The sequence below is a fragment of the Myxocyprinus asiaticus genome, chromosome 8, assembly GCF_019703515.2.
Source record: "Myxocyprinus asiaticus isolate MX2 ecotype Aquarium Trade chromosome 8, UBuf_Myxa_2, whole genome shotgun sequence".
NCBI classification, from domain to species: domain Eukaryota; kingdom Metazoa; phylum Chordata; class Actinopteri; order Cypriniformes; family Catostomidae; genus Myxocyprinus; species Myxocyprinus asiaticus.
The window spans coordinates 5981699-6001119 of NC_059351.1; the positions used below are offsets into that span (position 1 = coordinate 5981699).

General features: G+C 38.1%; 1 protein-coding gene across 3 annotated transcripts in view; it reads right to left on the minus strand.

Moving 5' to 3' along the window:
* Window positions 1-1143: 1143 nt before the first annotated feature.
* The window catches only part of LOC127445056 (E3 ubiquitin-protein ligase RNF38-like), a 50160-nt gene continuing 31882 nt past the window's right edge, over window positions 1144-19421 (minus strand). For 2 of the 3 annotated variants that reach the window (XM_051704791.1, XM_051704793.1), the window contains 10 exons: window positions 12435-12628; window positions 10927-11182; window positions 10171-10350; window positions 9606-9788; window positions 8944-9105; window positions 6921-7024; window positions 6749-6836; window positions 6306-6427; window positions 5212-5311; window positions 1144-3825 (listed from right to left, as the gene is read on the minus strand). In XM_051704791.1, the coding sequence (XP_051560751.1) occupies window positions 3763-3825; window positions 5212-5311; window positions 6306-6427; window positions 6749-6836; window positions 6921-7024; window positions 8944-9105; window positions 9606-9788; window positions 10171-10350; window positions 10927-11182; window positions 12435-12628 (1452 nt within the window). In that variant the 3' untranslated portion in view covers window positions 1144-3762. The remainder of the gene's footprint in view (window positions 3826-5211; window positions 5312-6305; window positions 6428-6748; window positions 6837-6920; window positions 7025-8943; window positions 9106-9605; window positions 9789-10170; window positions 10351-10926; window positions 11183-12434; window positions 12629-19421) is intronic. The other variant, XM_051704792.1, reaches the window with a different exon arrangement.

Sequence of the window (19421 nt, forward strand, 5' to 3'; positions counted from 1 at the left end):
GCTTTACTTTCGCTCTCAAAAAAAAAAAAAAAAAAAAAGAAGATTTTTACAGGTTGTTCAGCTTAATTTAAATGAACTAAAGCAACACAACTCTAGAACATTGTCACAACTTGATTTCATTGCGTTCTATCCAATTAAATTTGAAAAACTGAAGTCAACTTGATCTATTTGAGTTTGGACTACATGAATACTTTTTGTAGCACTGATGAAACTGGGCAGGGGATTTCCATTTCTCAGCATGCTTTGTATGGGACTAGATGGGGTGTTGAAATTAAGTGTTATTTTATGCATTTTTGAGCAAGACGAGAATAGGAGATTTGTTAACGGTTATGTTCCGTTATATTGGTATTTAAAAAGAGTTAAGCTGGAGTTTTGGCAAATTGACAGTGCAACAATTTCACTCTCCTTACACTTGTTTACCTGGCATATCCTAATGATTAATAAAATAAATCAAGTTGGACCAACATAAGAAACTTAAGTTAAACATTAACACATTTAATTTAAACAAACCTATTAAAATCGAGTTAAAACTACTCCAGTACACTGATTTGACCTAATCCAAATAAATGATGTTGTCTGAATGGACTTCATCTGAATAAATTAAATTAAATTGCTTGTAAAAACTCTCAAATTCAATTAAGTAAGGGTCATGACAACATTAATTGAGTGTCCATAGGAACATCAGTGTCTAAAAACAGGGTAGAACAAAACCCCTTACAGTCTAGCTCTCCGGAGGATCTGTACAGACATTGTTAGAAATAAAACAAGTTATAGACTTATATTTATTAACTTGTTCCGAGTTTGCATTTTGGACAAAAATTAATAGGTTGTATTTAACGACTGCCACAGTAGGTTTCATTTTATCACACAATTGCTCGAAGTGGCGGTTTCTTTCTTTCCCCCAAATTATTAATGTGGAAAAAAAGTAACTAAAATTGTATTGTTTTGAGTTAGAATAGCAATACAGTATAGTGAGGTAACATATTGTGATCTATAACCAATGTTTAATTTACTTAGCTGCCAATTTCATCCCTATGGCTATGACCCAAGTTAATACAGCAGTAAGACCCGAACATGAGAATGTGGATAACACAGACAAAGAGATAAGAATGGAAAAATTGAAGAACAGAAAGGATCAAGATGTGGAAGAGAACATTATACATTTATTACTGAGCCACCCTTTGAAATCCAATAGACTGGGAATAGGGGTCAGAGACAAAGAAAAAAAACAAAAAAACATTTACACTACTTAGTAAAGCATTACTAGGATTATCGCTCAAAAAAAAAAAAAAAAAAAAAAGTCTGTTAAAAAATGTATATCAAGCCTTAAAATGATTTTGGTTACAGATATTATACATACAAAACTACAACATGTTAAATGATACAATTGTATTTTTAATGGTAGAATTAAAACAACCAATTAACAAAAGCCAGAGAATTCATAAGCTCTCTTATTGGTTTCGCAAAAGAATAGGGAAAAAACAAATAGTAAAACTGAGGTAACTGCTATTGTACCAAGCAGGGAAAAATAAAAATCCTATAACACCGAATGACAATTGTTAGGTAAGGTAATGCACATTTGTTTGCAAAGAGATAAAGAAGTCAAAATTCTGAGGTGGTCATCGACTTATGACACTAAAGCAGACAACACTGGAGAATGGTTTAAAGGCATCTCTCATCAAGACACTGCAGGCTCTGAGACTAACACTCTCTACACCAGTCATAGAGCCTGCATAGTGTGACAGAGGCAGTTATATCCATTCATAATGTTAACAATGCATGGCATAATATGATCACACACACACACACACACACACACACACACACACACACACACACACACACACACACACACACACACACACACACACACACACACACACACACACACACACACACACACACACACACACACACACACACACACCCCCTCTAGATCATAAGATAGATCTCAATCATTCAATATAAAGTAACGCACATAGCCATGAATGGTTATAACAGCCTTATGGAGGTTGTGAGAGTGGGTGTGCTAAAGGGTCATTTTTGAAAAAAAAAAAAAAGCTAAATGTATAGAGAGGGCAGTGAGAGAGCAAAACAACAGATAAAAGGAAAAGAGATGTAAACCATTTGCTAAAAGACCAAGGGATGCATTGACATGCAAGACAAAAATGTAGAGGGAAGGTACTTAATACTTCAATTCTACAAGCATTCTCCCCACGCAGCATCAGCTGTGTCTGTGTTTTGCCCTCCCTTTTGCCCAGCAAAATCTATGTGCTTCCCTTTTGAAAGAAACAGAAACGCTACAATGTAACCTCAGTCTACTTTAAACAGGCATGTGTGCACACTCCCCCTCAAACCCCAGTTACTGAATCTTAAGGCATATGAAACCAAATAATTATCAAAATGAAAAAACAAAAAATGGGAGCTTAACTCAAGAGTACAGCCTAGAAAATGTAACTTTGTAGCAAAGATGAAACCTCAGTCTGGCCTTAAAAAAATGCATGACTTAAGGCCAAGACCGTGCTTTTATCTGTGTCTAGAAAGCCACCTGATAATAATAAATGACGCTATAGTGCCCTAAGTGTTTAATGAGCAAAGTGGTGATAGTTTAATCCCACATCTTTATAAATGTTCTGCTTTGTTTACACAGTCAGTGGCTTCAATCTGCAAGATTTGGCTATGAATTTAGAAATCATATTCAACTAATAAGAGAGATAACCGATCCAAAACTCTTGTTTCATTTTTGCAAATGGTAAAAAGATTGGGAAACATGACAAGTAGCGTAAGAAAACTGAAGAATAAAGGTTGCAGCAGATAAACTGAGTGGATGGATAGAGGAAAAAAAAAAAAAAACAACCTTAGAAAACAGCACATTTAATAAGAACATTCCACTGCCCCTCCAAACCAATCACACGCCATGTCAGTGCGCATCCTCAGGCAAATCACAGACGAGAATAAAAGTGAGAGTGGAAAGCCAGTGTTCTGTACCACACATAAGACATAAATAACACAACTGATTTTCTAATACACACACACACTCTCTTTCACACAAAAGCAGACACACCTCACAGTATTCCAATTCTCTAAAGACTGCTAAATCATAATTGAGCAAGACCCACCCAAAAGCTCCTCTTCATGTATAGATAGAATTTAAATCTTTTGCCATCTTTTTTCATTTGTGGAAAAACAAAAACAGACTTCCATCATTTTTTTTTTTTTTTGTCATTTAAAAAACAACTTTATGAATTGTCATTTGTCCCTCTAAATTGATACATACATACATATTTATATATAGCTAAATTTGTTGGTAAAATATAAAAGCCCATGCTCACAACATTAACCTTCGTAAAGACCACCACATCGAAGTGTGCTCACATAGCTGGGAATGTTAGTGCACTCACTCACTCACTCACTCGCACAAGACCACCCTCAAAGAGAACTAAACTACACACACACACACACACACACACACACACACACACACGTGTAAAAAAACAAAAAAAACAGAACCAGATAATATGAACCAGAATCTTTGGACTTCCACTCAAAGAATTAGTGATCAAACAACCAAAAGGACACGTGTGTTTTTCTATAGATATCAAATAAATTATTTTGATGCATAAAGTTTTTATGAATTGTTTGCAGCAGTATTTGTGTGCAAGTAGTAATTATGCACGTGGAAGTTAATTTAAATGTAACAAAGAAAGAGAAGTGTACAGTGGTGTGCATGTATGTGTGTGTGTGTGTGTTCTGTGAATGGTGTCACTCGGAATCCCGTTGGACTTCAGAGGCATCTGCTCGGCAAATAGGACAGGTTCTGTTTCCCTAGAAGACAGAGGAAGGTTGATTGTCATGTAGGTCTAAGAAATGTATGGATAATCATTTGAGAAAGAGTTATACTTTGTGCATGGGTGTTATTCTTTAGAAACCCACCAAATGGTGCCATTTAAATCGGTAGACCCGATACCCCATTCCCCCAATTTCCTAAATTCATACAGGTACTGTTCAAAAGTTTTGAATCACTATGATATTTGTATGTTTATGAAAGAAAAAGAAATTTCCACCAAGGATGCTTTAAACTGATCAAGAATGACCATTTCCATTCTGTGTTCATTACATGCTGTCAAACTTGGTCCATCCACATATCCTCCACTTGCAGCATTAACACTAGCAGTCAGTTTGTTACGATATTCAGGTGAGTGTGCATCCCATTTTCTGTAGCACTTCTTAAAGATGAAATTGGTTTGTATGACACTTTTCAAAGACCTCATGATCTGACTTTTCTAACAGCAGCACTTTAACACTTCAAACTTCGATTCGTCCATTCATAATACTTATGTCTAATCATTTACCACTCAATCTTTTAAGTTCTTTTGCACATTCTTCCCATTTCTTCTTATTTGCCAGTGTTAGACGTGGCTCTGACTAAGAGGCTGGCATCCCAGAGTTTTCTAATCACTGTTGTAGATGAAACTGGTGTTTGGCATGTACTACTCATTAAAGCTGCCAATTTAGGACCTGTATGGAGTCTGTTTTTAAAACTAGAGACTCTGATGTACTTGTCGTCATGTTGGGCATCTGGGCTGTGCATTTCTCTCTATTCTAGTCAGATCCAGTTTGATTTTTCAGTGGTGCATAGAATAGCCTTTATCTCTTAGAAGAACAATTAACTGATGGGTTGAGAGAGAAATTTGTTTCTTTTTGGCCATTTTCTCACATTAAAATTTGGCTTAGAAGTGTAAAGTGACAGGAAATTTAAGTGTACACAGAACTTCAGCAACTCAAAAAAGCCATTGTACTGCAACTTTCAAACATGACTAAATAGCACAACCGATTTCAACTGTTCTAATAATAAGAAATGTTTCTCCAGCACCAAATTAACACATTTGAATAATTTCCTCAGGATCTGGTAACACTTAGGTAGTTTAGGTCTCTTATGTATATTAGGTATTTTCTTAGACTGGAGTTATAAATGCTAAAATGGAGAACTACCATTATAGGTAACATTTTATAAAAAAAAGAACAAAAAATAAAATAGCTCAAACAGTTTTAACAATTTTCAACATAGATAATGTTTTTGTCAGTATTTATGACCAATTTTATGCATCCTTGGTGAGCATAAGCAGCAATTTCTCTCCAAAACTAAAGTGTCTTTCAATGTGATTCCAAACCTTTGAATGGTAGTGTAAAAACAAAGAAAGGCATGCTCACCTTGAGCCATTTGTCGACACACTTGGCATGGAATTCATGATTACAGGGCAGTACTCTCAAAAGCTGACGAGACTCAAAATCACACATGCACACCACGCACCTGTAGGGGAAGAGGAAGGAGCATTAAGCCTGATTTATACTATGGAAGAAGCAGAACTTTTTTCTTCTGGATGAACTAAAGCACTAGGCGTACCAAACCTGCGTTTATACAATGCACAACCTTGTTTTTCACCCAATTTGGAATGCCCAATTCCCAGTGCGCTTTTAAGTCCTCACGGTGGCGTAGTGATTCGCCTCAATCCGGGTGGCAGTGGATGAATCCCAGTTGCCTCCGCGTCTGAGACCATCAACCCGCGCATCTTATCACGTGGCTTGTTGAGCGCGTTGCCACGGAGACATAACACATGTGGAGGCTTCACGCCATCCACCACGGCATCCGCGCTCAACTCACCACGTGCCCCACCGAGAACAAACCACATTATAGCGACCACGAGGAGGTTTCCCCATGTGACTCTACCCACCCTAGCAACAGGGCCAATGTGGTTGCTTAGGAGACCTGGCTGGAGTCACTCAGCACACCCTGGGATTCGAACTAGCGAACTCCAGGGGTGGTAGCCAGCGTATTTTACCACTGAGCTACCCAAACAAACTATCAACAAACAAACGCATTGGCAGAACAATAACGTCACTGCATTTCGTCATCATTTGTAGGCGAAATAAGCGAAGCCTGTTCGCCCAGTAAGTATAAAGTAGCCTTTAGATGGGTAGATTACAAACACCATGCATTTTTTTCCTAACTTCGCCTTTCATCTTTTAGCCTCAGTCACGATTCACTATCATTGCATTTTTTCCCCATACAATGAAAGTGAATTGTGACTGAGCCAGATATTCTGCCCAAGCCCAACATATCCTTTTGTGTTCCATGGGGGAAAAAAAGTGTCATACAAATTTGGAACAACATGTAGGTGAGTAAATGATGATTGCATTTTTGGGTGAACTACCCCTTTAAAAAGGCTTGACCTGCAGTCTGGCCATAAAAGCTGCCAACTACCCATTTCTGTATGTGTATTTGTTAGTTTGTGTGTTGTACTCACAGAGTCTGCTCAGACTGATGGTTGCTTGGGTTGAATCTGTAGGAAGGCAGCTGTTCGATATCGGCTTTGGTCAAACCTCTAGGCTTCGCTTCTCCAAGACGCTCAGCAAGGTTTAACAGAGCCTATAAAAAGAGGAAAAGATAAATACACATGCGAATAAACTAATGAATAAATTCTGACCTGTGTCTTTGAAAGAACACAATTTCTAAGTACTAAATGTTTCCCGAGATCAATAAAATTTATTTTCAGAGCGGTAGCCTCAGTGCGAGTGCATATTGAGCTTTCATGCTCACAGAAGACCTGGGTTCAAGTCCAGCCCGAAATGTCCCCATCCCTTTCCCCTCTCTCTCTCATCTCTTGGACTGTATATCAATAAATATAAAAAAAATGTGCATGGTTGTATTAGCTTTGTGTAAATAGGTGTACAACACGTGGACTCTAACCTCGTAATTCTCAACCTCTCCATCATCTACATCCAGCTCCAGGCTAATGGCTGGACCTACTGCTGTTGGCTGGACTGGAAGAACAGATCTGCCCAAAAGAAAAATAGTGACTTATGGATCAGGTTATGGCTCTCCAACAACATTCTGGTGGATGTGTGCTTGGGTAACTCACAGGAAGTAGGGCAGCAGACTTGGGTGGTAAGGAGGTGGAGGTACTGCCTGCTGAGAGCGAAAGCGTCGGCCTGTGATTCTTCGAGGCATGAAGTGGGGATATGGCTAGAGAGACACATTAGGAAAAATAAAACCGTAATACATTAGTGACTATGATTCTATCAAAGTAGCAAAATAATTGGTGAAAACCCATAATATTGCAAGAACAATTAAGAATTGAACCATCCCATGTGTTCAAAAGAACAAAAGTCACATTCGGGAACATTTTAGCCACTGTGACTCTTTTAATAAAATACTTGTGGTTTATAACACGTAAACCAGAGGTGCCCAAACTTTTTCCTATGAAGGGCCAAAAATCAAACTTGATTGAGGGCAGTGGGCCAAAAGTAAACGTGGCATATATCAAACTGTATTATTTTAAAATTAAATACTGCAACACACAGTAACTCTAAAATTAAAATCATCAAGTGTCCTATACTTGCACAATGCACATAATTGATTTCAATATAATTTTTATGTATGTTGTGTCTCTTTCTCATTTGTGAGTCACTCTGGATAAAATGCCTGCTAAACGACTAAATGTAAACGTATCTTAAAACATGGTTACTGTCTCTTTAAGAACAGCGCATCTCCTCACATTGAACACACGGCAGTTCTGTGCAAGGCAGACCAAATCAAAAGTCATCACGGGCCAACTTTGGCCTGCGGGCCCTAGTTTGGGCACCTCTGACAGTCAAAACACTCTAAAGAACTCCTCTCATGTCTGGGAGCAAAAGTGCATCACACAGTTCTGTAAGCACCGTGTGTGTGCGCGTTCCTCCATCCTTATGAATTTACCGTGTGGATCTAAATGCTATTTTTCAGAAGCGTCAAACCTGCTCTTCGGCACAGTTTAAAGGGTTAGTCCACCCAAAAATGAAAGTGTTCTCATCATTTACTCACCCTCGTGCCATCTCAGATGTGTATGACTTTCTTCTGCAGAACACAAATGAAGATTTTTAGAAAAATATCTAAGCTCTGTTGGTCCTCACAATGCAAGTGAATGGTGGCCAGGCCTTTGAAGCTCCAAAAAGCAGATCAAGTCAGCATAAACAATCCATCAAATTCCAGTGGTTTAAAACAATGTCTTCTGAAGTGATCCAGTTGGTTTTGAGTGAGAACAGACCACAATGTAACTCTTTTTCACTATAAATCTTGACAGCAGTCTCTTTGGCGATCATGATTTCAAGCTCGATTACAGTTCCTATAGCGCCATCTACTGCTCTGCGCATGCATCAAGCACTAAGAAGTGTAATCGAGCCTGAAATCATGATCGTGCCTAGAGACTGTAATGGCAAGATGTAGAGTGAAAAAGGAGTTATATTTTGATCTGTTCTCACCCAAAACCAACTGGATCACTTCAGAAGACATTGAATAAACAACTGGAGTTTTATGGATTACCTATATGCTGATTTTATCTCCTTTATAAAGCTTCAAAGGGATGGCCACCATTGTTTTAAAAATCTTCATTTGTGTACAGCAGAAGAAAGTCATACCCTCATTCCATCCCAGATGTGTGAGTAAATGATGAGAGAGTTTTCATTTTTGGGTGAACTATCCCTTAAAGTTTGTATTCGACTTATTTGCTCTGCAAACTCTTTTCAGGCTTTGGATTTTCAGGACACTGTTATTTCAGGATGACCAGAGCAACATTTCAGATGTGATGATTGGTCCACTGGTTAGTCCAGTCAATAACAAACTATTTAGTCACATGACTTTTTTGATACGCATCTTGTATTACTAACAAATCCAATAGGATTTTATTCGGTAAATGTGTTTCCATCGTAGTTTATGCACATTTCTTCTCATCAAATAAAACATTTATCCACCTCAAGCATTTTTGAGATTTTATTTGAATCTTGGTGTTTCCATCCAGCAGTTTTAATGCGATATCCCAAAATGTGCATTAAAATATGTGGATAGAAAACCAGCTTATGAGATAAAGTATAGCATTAAGCAGGTGATAAAGTGTGAAGACCACTCACCACTCCGAAGAGCTCCTGGTGCAGGGGTTCATGGGAGAGGAACTGCAGTGGGGTGGAAGGGGGCAGAGGGCTGGGATGCCCCGAGTGAGGGTAGTTAAACCCTCCACCTACAGACAGGTGATCACCCAACAACTCCACCTCATTCTCTATCCTCTGCAGTGGCTATTAGTGCAAAACACACACACACACACACACACACACACACACACACCCCTCTTAGTTTTCTGATTGTCAGCAAGTCTGTTCTAATTATACTATCAAAGTACTTGGAAATTTTTTTTTTTTTTTTTAAATGAGTAAATGACAGAATTTTCACTTTTAGCTGAACTATACCTATAAAGTTGTGTTTAATATATAGATATATATATATTTATTTAGTCCCAGTATATTGGACAGTAAGATGGCTAGAGCTCGTGAAATTCTCCAATTCCAAACTAATTGGCTGGGCACTACACAACTGCAAAGACTTTTATTCATCTCACTGAGGCAGCAAATCAGAATGAAACTGGCGAAATCGATTTTGGCCCTTTTTAGTCTACAATACGCTTCGAATGGTCCATGGGCATGCTATGTGAGGATGAGATTACATTTTTAAGTATCCCAATTTATCCCAAATTCTTTCAAAATAGCGATGTAGCATGCAAGTGTGAGTGTATACTCACAGATCGAGATTGTTGTGTCTGGAAGGGTAAGAACTGTCCAGGTGGGGGGAGGTGGGGCGGATGGTGTGAGAGATGAGGAGGATGAAGCAGGAAGGGTGGATCACTGGAGAGAAGAGAGGGAAACGCGAACGGCACAGGCAAATGCTGCACCGAACACGCCGGCAACATCTGCAGAAAAGACAACTTAATCGATTTAGACCATCTTTAATATGAGCCATTAGTGAAATTGTAACAACTTAGAGTGGTTTCATTTGAACTTTTTCTGTATCCATTACATTAGGGCAGGACAATGTTATATTTACCGCCATCGTGCATGATAAAGTAGACGTATTTGTTGATCAGTAAGAGACTGCAAATGTGGAGAATAAATACTTTGTCGTCATCACACACAGGACTTGCAACCTCAGAGATTGCAATAGGATTCTGACCACTTCCCACCACTGGGAGGCAGCAGATTCAAACAAATCCAATAATTATCAAACAACCCTTTCAGGAAATGTTACATGTTTTCACAACCTTGCTATATCCTTCTGTGTCCATACATACACACACGCACAATACTTACTGGAGGCGGTACGCTACAGATTGGATAGTGTTGTTGTCCACTGAAGACCACAGAACAGGGAGGCACCTGCTGCTGAGAGGAGCATGCTGGGAGATGCTGTCCTGTGCAGAGGGGAGCGGGCAGACCGTGGGGTGGCACTGGAGATACAGTGTATGATACCGGCACTGTACCCTGAGGGAGCTGAAACGCACGCGCACACACATACGAATAAAAACTATTAATAAATAAACTATAAATAGAACCTACAAAATAAATATAACATTAGCATTCATGTATAATATAGGACCAGTTCTGTGAAGTTACTATATATTTTCAGTAGCTTGACTCTGTAGCTCAGTTGCTGGGAAGATTTATTTATTTTAGTGAATCGGTTCTCGTTTGGAGAGTTTATGTAAATCAAGCAGTTACTACCGTTCAGTATTTTTAATTTGTATTTAGATTAATATTAACTGTTTTCATATTAAGTTTTTTTGTATATATAAAAAAAATTCTGCTTAAAATGTAAGTGTAGTCTAGTTTTATTAGTTGTATTTGGTTTACTATATATTTGGTTATTTGGTGAGATTTATTTGGTATTGGTTAGATTATTTTTATTTTTTTAAAGGAATAGATTAAGACAAGTTTACCTACTTTATAAGTACCTGATAGTTTGTAACACTATATAAGTCTGCTTAATATCTTCTCAGTTGTAAACCACACTAAAGCATCTCCCAAAGATCCCACTGAGACACCGAGTTCCCGCCCCAAATCTATAACCTGTTCATGGAGGTCCATCACCATGGCGCCTTGCTGCGGAGGATGCAATAACCGTGGCGAGAGTGTAGGGGGGTGAAAGGCCCGGGGCTCATCAAGGCCGGGTGGAGGGTGAGATGGTGGCTGGCCGTAGGGATGAAGAGAATGTGGGTGAGGAGGGTGGCGGTAGTTTTCGTCCTGCCCCCCACCCGGGGAAACATGAGGGGGGTGGTGTCGAGATAAACGCTCCCGTCGGCCACGCTGACGCCGCACTGGAGGACTGCAAAGAGAGAGTCACATTTAAAAATAAGACAAACAATAAAAACACCATCATTGGTGGCACTGAATCTCTGTTCTAATGAAATAATAGCCGTTATTATTATTAAACAGCTCTCTGAAACGCTCTATTCCGATTGGTCAATCAAGGCATACTGCGGTCAAATATTTAGGTATAATAATTTCTAAACTACAAACTTGACCGTTGTCCCTGAAAACCAATTTCCTACACTGTACTAGTTTCATGTCTCTGTAGCACTCCTCACATAATATAAGTATTTAATTTATCCTTAAATCAATATTTCATACCCATTTATTAGGGCTGCCAATCGCTTATAATTTTTAATCGAATTAATTACTTGGTGTCCCCGATTAATCGAATTAATCGCAATCGCATATATAAATATTTGATAAGAAAGCTCCTCAAATAACAATAATTCAATATATAATGAAAAAATTATAACCAGTTATCTTTAAATACCTACAAATAATATATATACATATATAGATAGATACAGATAATTAAAATGCATTACATTAATGTTGCAGAGTTAAGCACTGATAAGACATCACAAAAAGCGGCTTTAGAATCCAATGTATTGTTTATTTGCATATTATTGAACATAAGCCAATCAATAGTATACCGTTCACAGCAATCCATTTTGCAATTGAATGTCAATCAGTCCGAGATTTATTATGAGGGCTTGTCTAAGGACCCGTCAATGTACACCTGCGTCAGACGGATGCTTGTGGAGTGTCACTTTGGTTGCATCGCGTCATAAACGTACCATTTTTAGGTCACTGTGTCAAGTTAAACATAGTTTAATACTTAGAACACGACTTGAGGTCCCTTAGTTCGGATTTGCATTCCATCAAGCTGTGTTTTGAACGCAGGAATGTATCCTCGTGTTGTGCTGTCTGGTGAAGGGTTGTTTTGTTCTCTGTATAAGCTGTGCGTTGTCTATACAGCTGAAGTTTCGCTTACTGCCCACTGGAGAAAACAGGTGGTAATTCAAACTTGAATTTCTCAGGAATCTTCCTTATTACAGTCCGGAGACATGATTCACATTTTTAACGCATCATTTATCATCAAATTAATCACACTGAATTAAGGCATTAAATCGACAGCCCTACCTTTTATTTATTTGTCAATTAGCTGAGTAATAGGCAAAAAAAAAAATATATGGTCAATACAAAATTATCCCCTTAATATCCCAGCTGACATCATTACAATGAATCCACAAACATGACTATACCTGCGTCTGTGCCGTGCAGGTGTGTTGCAACGTTCTGGGTGGTAGTGTGGGTGGGGATAGGGGTGTGGCCTGCGACTGGGTGGAAGCTCCCATGGTCTGATTGGTGGTGAGGGTGTGGAAGGTTGGGCCGAGTTAAACTCCAGTACAGACTGCTGGGAAAGCCGCTGTCTCTTTGGACTGGGAGAGTCCTCCGTCTGAGAAAGAAAGAACGGTAATCATTTACTCATCAACAATTACAAGTTTAAAGGGTTAGTCCACCCAAAAATGAAAATTCTCTCATCATTTACTCACCCTCATGCCATCCCAGATGTGTAAGATTTACGTAATTCTTCAGAGCACAAATGAAGATTTTTAGAAGAATATTTCAGCTCTGTTGGTCCTCAAAATGCAAGTGAATGGTGACCAGAACTTTGAATCCCCAAAAATTACAAAGTCAGCATATAAGTATTCCATACGACTCCAGCGGTTAAATCAGTCTCCAGAAGTGATATGATAGGTGCGGGTGAGAAACAGATCAAAGTCCTTTTTTTTACTATAAATCTCCACTTTCACTTCCACATTCTTCTTCTTTTGCTTTTAGGCGACTGCATTCTTCGTGCATATCGCCACCTACTGGACGGGGCTGGTCAAAGGTGGAAATTTATAAAAGGACTTAAATATTGATCTATTTCTCACCCACACCTAGCAAATCGCTTCTGAAGACAATTATGTAATTTTTGGAGATTGAAAGTTCTGGTCACCATTCACTTGCATTGTATGGACCTACAGAGCTGAGATATTCTATTAAAAATCTTCATTTGTGTTCTGCAGAAGAAAAATTTCACACACATCTGGGATGGCATGAGGGTGAGTAGATGAGAGAATTTTCATTTTTGGGTGGACTAACACACACACACACATACACACACACACACACACACACACACACACACACACACACACACACACACACACACACACACACACACACACACACACACACACACACACACACACACACACACATATATATATATATATATATATATATATATATATATATATATATATACATCACACACACACACATATACACACACACATATATATATATATATATATATATATATATATATATATATATATATCTCTGTCTGTTCATCAGGTAAACTACTTTTAGCATCCTTTTTGCTAATTTGTTGTAGAGGAAGCAGCTTGCTAAATATCTCCTTTTGTATTCCCTGGAAAAAGTCAGCTATGCAGGTTTGGAACAACAAAAGAGTAAGTAAATGACAGAAATTCATTTTTGGGTAAACCATTCCTTTAAAAATTGTTATTCCATATAGGATAACCCTTGTGAAATGTTTAACGCTCTTAAAATAGACTATGTCATCTTCTGTATATTTTGTACATAGGCTAGCTGAGCATTATTGCTTTGTTCATTGAGAGCACAAGCAGCTATTGTGCCTAGCGGCAATAGTGGCATTTCCTGTCTGTGATATCACAGCCTCTGTGTTGCCTAAGGCTGAGTGAGGTCACTTCCCGAAAGTTTGAGGAAACCCATGGCTTGTTGCTCAACCCCCCCCCCCAAGTGTTGCAGCAGCACATGAGTCAGTATGTGTAACAAAGGCTAGAACAGGCATAATATTAAGGAATATTTGCACACCTCATTTCAGCCTCATCTGAAACAACGTCCTTTTACTGAAAGTCACTCAAGCACACGTGCTTACTAAAGACTGAACGCACACACATCAAGTATTGAACCTGATGAGCTATTCAAAACCTAGGCCTACACGCATACAGTTTGGAAGAGTCATAGTTTACGAGGAGAAGCATCATACAGGCCAACTTGCCAAAGCACTCTGGGTAAGCAATAAGTTACTCAGATACTTTCAAACACAAACCCAACCCACCACCCCACACGTATTAACTGTAAAACTTTCAAGATGCAAACTAGAAGCATGTCTTAAAAGGAACACATGCAATTCAGCGAGAAACACATGGGATACACAAACAAGTGAACACACACACTCACGAGCACACACACGGACTCATTGTGGGTGGCAAAGTGCGCTCACACAAACAAGGATTAAGCCAAGTGTGGAGATACAGACAGCAGCCGTCGACACGGGGGAAGGTGTGTGTGTGTGTGTGTGTGTGCTTGTCAAATCAATAACAGGAAACAGCTGGGGAGCAGGCTAGACATATCTGCATACAGATTTGAGTCCGGTTTATTTAAATGTCTCTTGAAAGAGATTCAGAGTCAATTCCCCCTCCTCTCATTTTCCATTTGGTAAAATGCCACTTTGGTTTCCATGGTCTTGATGTAGACACTCCTTGACATCCCTTTTCTTGGCCTTTTTTCTCCACACGAGAGGGGAGACCTTACAAAGTAACTTCTTATTCAGCGGCCTGATCCTAATGATACAATGAGCATGTTTATATGCACAGCAATACCCTGTTAACTATTAAAAATCAGGGTAAGAAACCCATGTTTACATAAGATTTAAATTCATTGGATTATTCTCTGCTTTTGACATGAAAACAATCAGGCACACGCCTATAGGATAAACCGGTAAGAAAAAGAAACACCGGTAAAAGATGTTTCCATGCAAAATCGGGGTAATCTACGCGTGCCAATCGGATTTTGCAAACACCATTTATGCTTACACCTAGCCCCAATAAAAGAAAAAAAAATTTCACATGATTTTATTTGTTAACAGCTTAAAGCACAATTTGAGTATGAACATGCATATAAACAACATATTTTGGGTAGCCTTCCACAAGCTTCTCACAATAAGTTGCTGGAATTTTGGCCCATTCCTCCAGACACAACTGGTATAACTGAGTCAGGTTTGTAGGCCTCCTTGCTCTCACACGCTTTTTCAGTTCTGCCCACAAATTGTCTATCGGATTGAGGTCAGGGCTTTGTGATGGCCACTCCAATACTCTGAATTTGTTGTCCTTAAGCCATTTTGCCACAATGTTGGAGGTATGCTTGGGGTCATTGTCCATTTGGAAGACCCATTTGTGACTGAGCTTTAACTTCCTGGCTGATGTCTTGAGATGTTGCTTCAATATATCCACATAATTTTCCTTCCTCATGATGAAGTGAACCTATTTTGTGAAGTGCGCCAGTCCCTCCTGCAGCAAAGCACCCCCACAACTTGATGCTGCCAACCCCATACTTCACAGTTGGGATGGTGTTCTTCGGCTTGCAAGCCTCACCCTTTTTCCTCCAAACATAACAATGGTCATTACAAACAGTTACATTTGTTTCATCAGACCAGAGGACATTTCACAAAAAATGTAGAACCTTTGTCCCCATGTGCACTTGCAAACGGAAGTCTGGCTTTTTTATGGTGGTTCTGGAGCAGTGGCTTCTTCCTTGCTGAGCAGCCTCTCAGGTTATGTTGATGTAGGACTCATTTTTACTGTGGATATAGATACTTGTCTATTTGTTTCCTCCAGCATCTTCACAAGGTCCTTTGCTATTGTTCTGGGATTTATTTGCACTTTTCGTTCCAAGCTACGTTCATCTCTAGGAGACAGAATGCGTCTCCTTCCTGAGTGGTATGATGGCTACATACCGTGGTGTTTATACTTGCGTACTATTGTTTGTACAGATGAACATGGTACCTTCAGGATTTTGGAAATTGCTCCCAAGAATGAACCAGGCTAGTGGAGGTCCACAATACTTTTTCTGAGGTCTTGGCTGATTTCTTTAGATTTTCCCATGATGTCAAGCAAAGAGGCACTAAGTTTGAAGACAGGCCTTAAAATACATCCGCAGGTACACCTCCAATCAGAAGCTAATTGTTGCAAGGCTTGACATCATTTTCTGGAATTTTCCAAGCTGCTTAAAAGCACAGTTAACTTAGTGTATGTAAACTTCTGACCCAATGGAATTGTGATAATCAATTCAAAGTGAAACAATCTTTCTGCAAAAAATTGTTGGAAAAATTACTCGTATCATGCACAAAGTAGATTATTCCAAAATTATAGTTTGCTAATATTAAATCTGTGGAGTGGTTAAAAATGAGTTTGAATGACTTCAACCTAAGTACATGTAAACTTCTGACTTCAACTGTGTGTGTGTGTGTGTGTGTGTGTGTGTGTGTGTGTAGATTCACCAGTGGATTCTCATTATCAGTGCATTTTCGGCTCATAGGTAATCTCGCACACGTTCAGATGTAATCATTAAATTCTGTCTTACAAAAACTGCAAAATGACTGGTGTTGAAAGTCCCATCTGGATTTCATTTAGAAATAAATTTGAAGTCTCTCTCTATCATTTAGTACAAATAAACAAGTCTGGGAGTTTTAACTGTATAAATCATGTTTGATTAATCTAAAATGTTAATGCATTGACTTTGTCAGCCATAATTCTTTTAAATTAGCCAAATAACCATTGAAAATGGACAGCATTTTCTATCTAAACTAAAATAATCACCTCTGCCTTCTTTATTGGGTAGCTCTGCTGAATAAATGGCACTACACCACAGTCAGGCAAGCAACTGTTATAACTTTTAGTAAGCAAAAAACAAAACAACTTGTCCACTGTTCTGAATCCTTCATGGGAAATAAATTTCACTTATTGCGGCAGAGTTTTACTAGAGCAGGGCCTCGGAAAGTTGGTAAGCTGTCTTTTTCAATGCCTTTATGGAAGTTTTAACAGTCCTGTCCAAAAATTAAACAAAGCATGTTAAAATGCTTCTCCCGTTCTGATGGCCATATGGTCACACTGTCAGCTTGTATGACAACTTTATAATGAACATACTGATTCTTTACAATGGAAAGTCATCTGTGGTCTGTCTGAACTTGAAAAGACTAAAGAAATTACAACACATGCAATTTTACAGTTTGCCTGCAGTTTCATAAAAATGTGATTGTGACTGAATGGAAACATAATACATGCATGGTAGTTGACATGAAATATTCTTGTAAAGTTGACTTGCATTGCAGTGTGACTTGCTATATTCCATCTAAAACCAATTTAAACAGCATTTTGCTAATTCTTTTATAAAGCTTTATAACCACATATAAATTCAAAAGTCTCCATGGAATATGTGTACTTTTAAAAATTCCTTTGCCACAATGCAGAACTAAAATGAAATAGTGAAGGCAAAATTAAAAATGGTGAAAAACCTAAAAGAAATGGTGAACAGTTACAGCACATAAAATATACAGTATTATATTTAGTGTCTATTTGCACCCCAGTGTAAATAGCATCTGCCACACAGTGCAGCTATTTGCACCCCAATAGCCTGGTGGAACCACAGAAATATATGACAATCTAAACTATAGATGTCGCTGCAGTGGTGTGGGGTGTAAAGACGGTCTGTGAATATGTACTGTTGTCCTAGCGACCACGTTTTGTCCCACTCTTTTTCCCCATTCGATTTCCTGTTTCCACTCTTAATATTTCCTTTAATACTACTTAAAATAATAGATAATATAAATGTTGATTTCATCGCAGTGATTTGGTTACTGTGAATGTCGGGGAGTGCAGAGAAGGGTTTGATCCTGAGGCAGAGTCTGTTGATAGCACTCGTTCCCGCAGCTCAGCATCGCTTGTGTGTAGATTGCATAACTGTATTACTAATATTGTAGTAACCATGTTTTTTGGCAGAAACCATAGTTTTAATGCAATTAACCATGGTGTTAGTACAGTAATATGGTGGTAACACAGTAACCATGGTTAATTTTGTGGTTACTGTAAATTTACCAAAAAATACTACAATGAAACCATGGTTACTATCGTAAAACCAAGGTTATTTTTTCTAAGGTAAGGTTAGAGGTAGAGGTTTATGTAGTGTGTCTGTGTGACTAAAACAACAGACACACTGAAGTGATGCCCATACTGAATGTTAGTATTTAAATATGGGTGCAAATAGTATCTGACACTATCTGCACCAAGGTGCAATTAGTATCTACCATTATATGCACCAGGGTGCAAACAGCATCTGCCTAAATTTTAATCATAAAATACTGATGTTCATAAAGATCATGTTTTGTTACGCTCCAACTATCCCCATACATTACTTGCAAAAAAGCACCAGGAAGGGTAACAATTTTTTTTACAATAGTAAAACCATGGTAAAGCACTGAACAAGTGTTCTCAATCCAAACACATTGGGATTTAGTAACTACATTTTCTCTTAGCATTAGGGCTGCAACTAATTTGAATATCGACTAATCCAACGATTATTCGACTATTCGGGCGATTATTGCAGCGATTAATCATTAGCTCTTAACCGATTCTTCAGCTTGTGCCCTGACTTAAAAGGCTGTATTAAACGTGCTTGCTAACAATAAAGAGGACAAAATCTTTTAAAAATACCTCTGAATGACATTCACTGAATTAAAAGAAAAACAAAATACCAAGTTTAATTCAGTAAAAAAAAAAAAAAAAAAAAACATTACTGCAAAAAATCCTATTGTTTTTGTCTTGTTTTCCATTTAAAACTGTCTAAAAAACCTTAAAACAAGATACATTTACTTGAGAAGCAACATATAAGATATTTAGACTTGCTTTAAAGACAAAATATACTTATATTCAAGATCTGTTCTGTAAAAGCAAGTCTAAATATCTTATATGCTGCTTCTAAGGTGAATGCATCTTTTTTGTATTTTTATTTTTTTAGATATTTTAAAATTGGCATTTTTAATATTGTATTCAACATTCTCAGAAAAATCTTTTTCTTCTGCAGTATAGCTGCTAAAGTAAATGTATGTTGTTTTAAAAGGAGTTTTAGATATTTATATTGGAAAATAAGCCAAAACAAAAATGAATCAAAAATGTATTTTGTTGCAGTGTATAATGGGGTGAAGACTACCCTCTCTCACCTTTCTGTTCACTTCAATCCATCTTTAACTAAAAAAAAAAAACTCTTATTAATAAAGATGCGCATTGTGTGTTTATTATCGTGAAGAATATTGGCAGTGACGCATATATTATGATTCAATAAGTTGCGAGCAGTCACGTTATACTCTAGCTGCAGCAAGC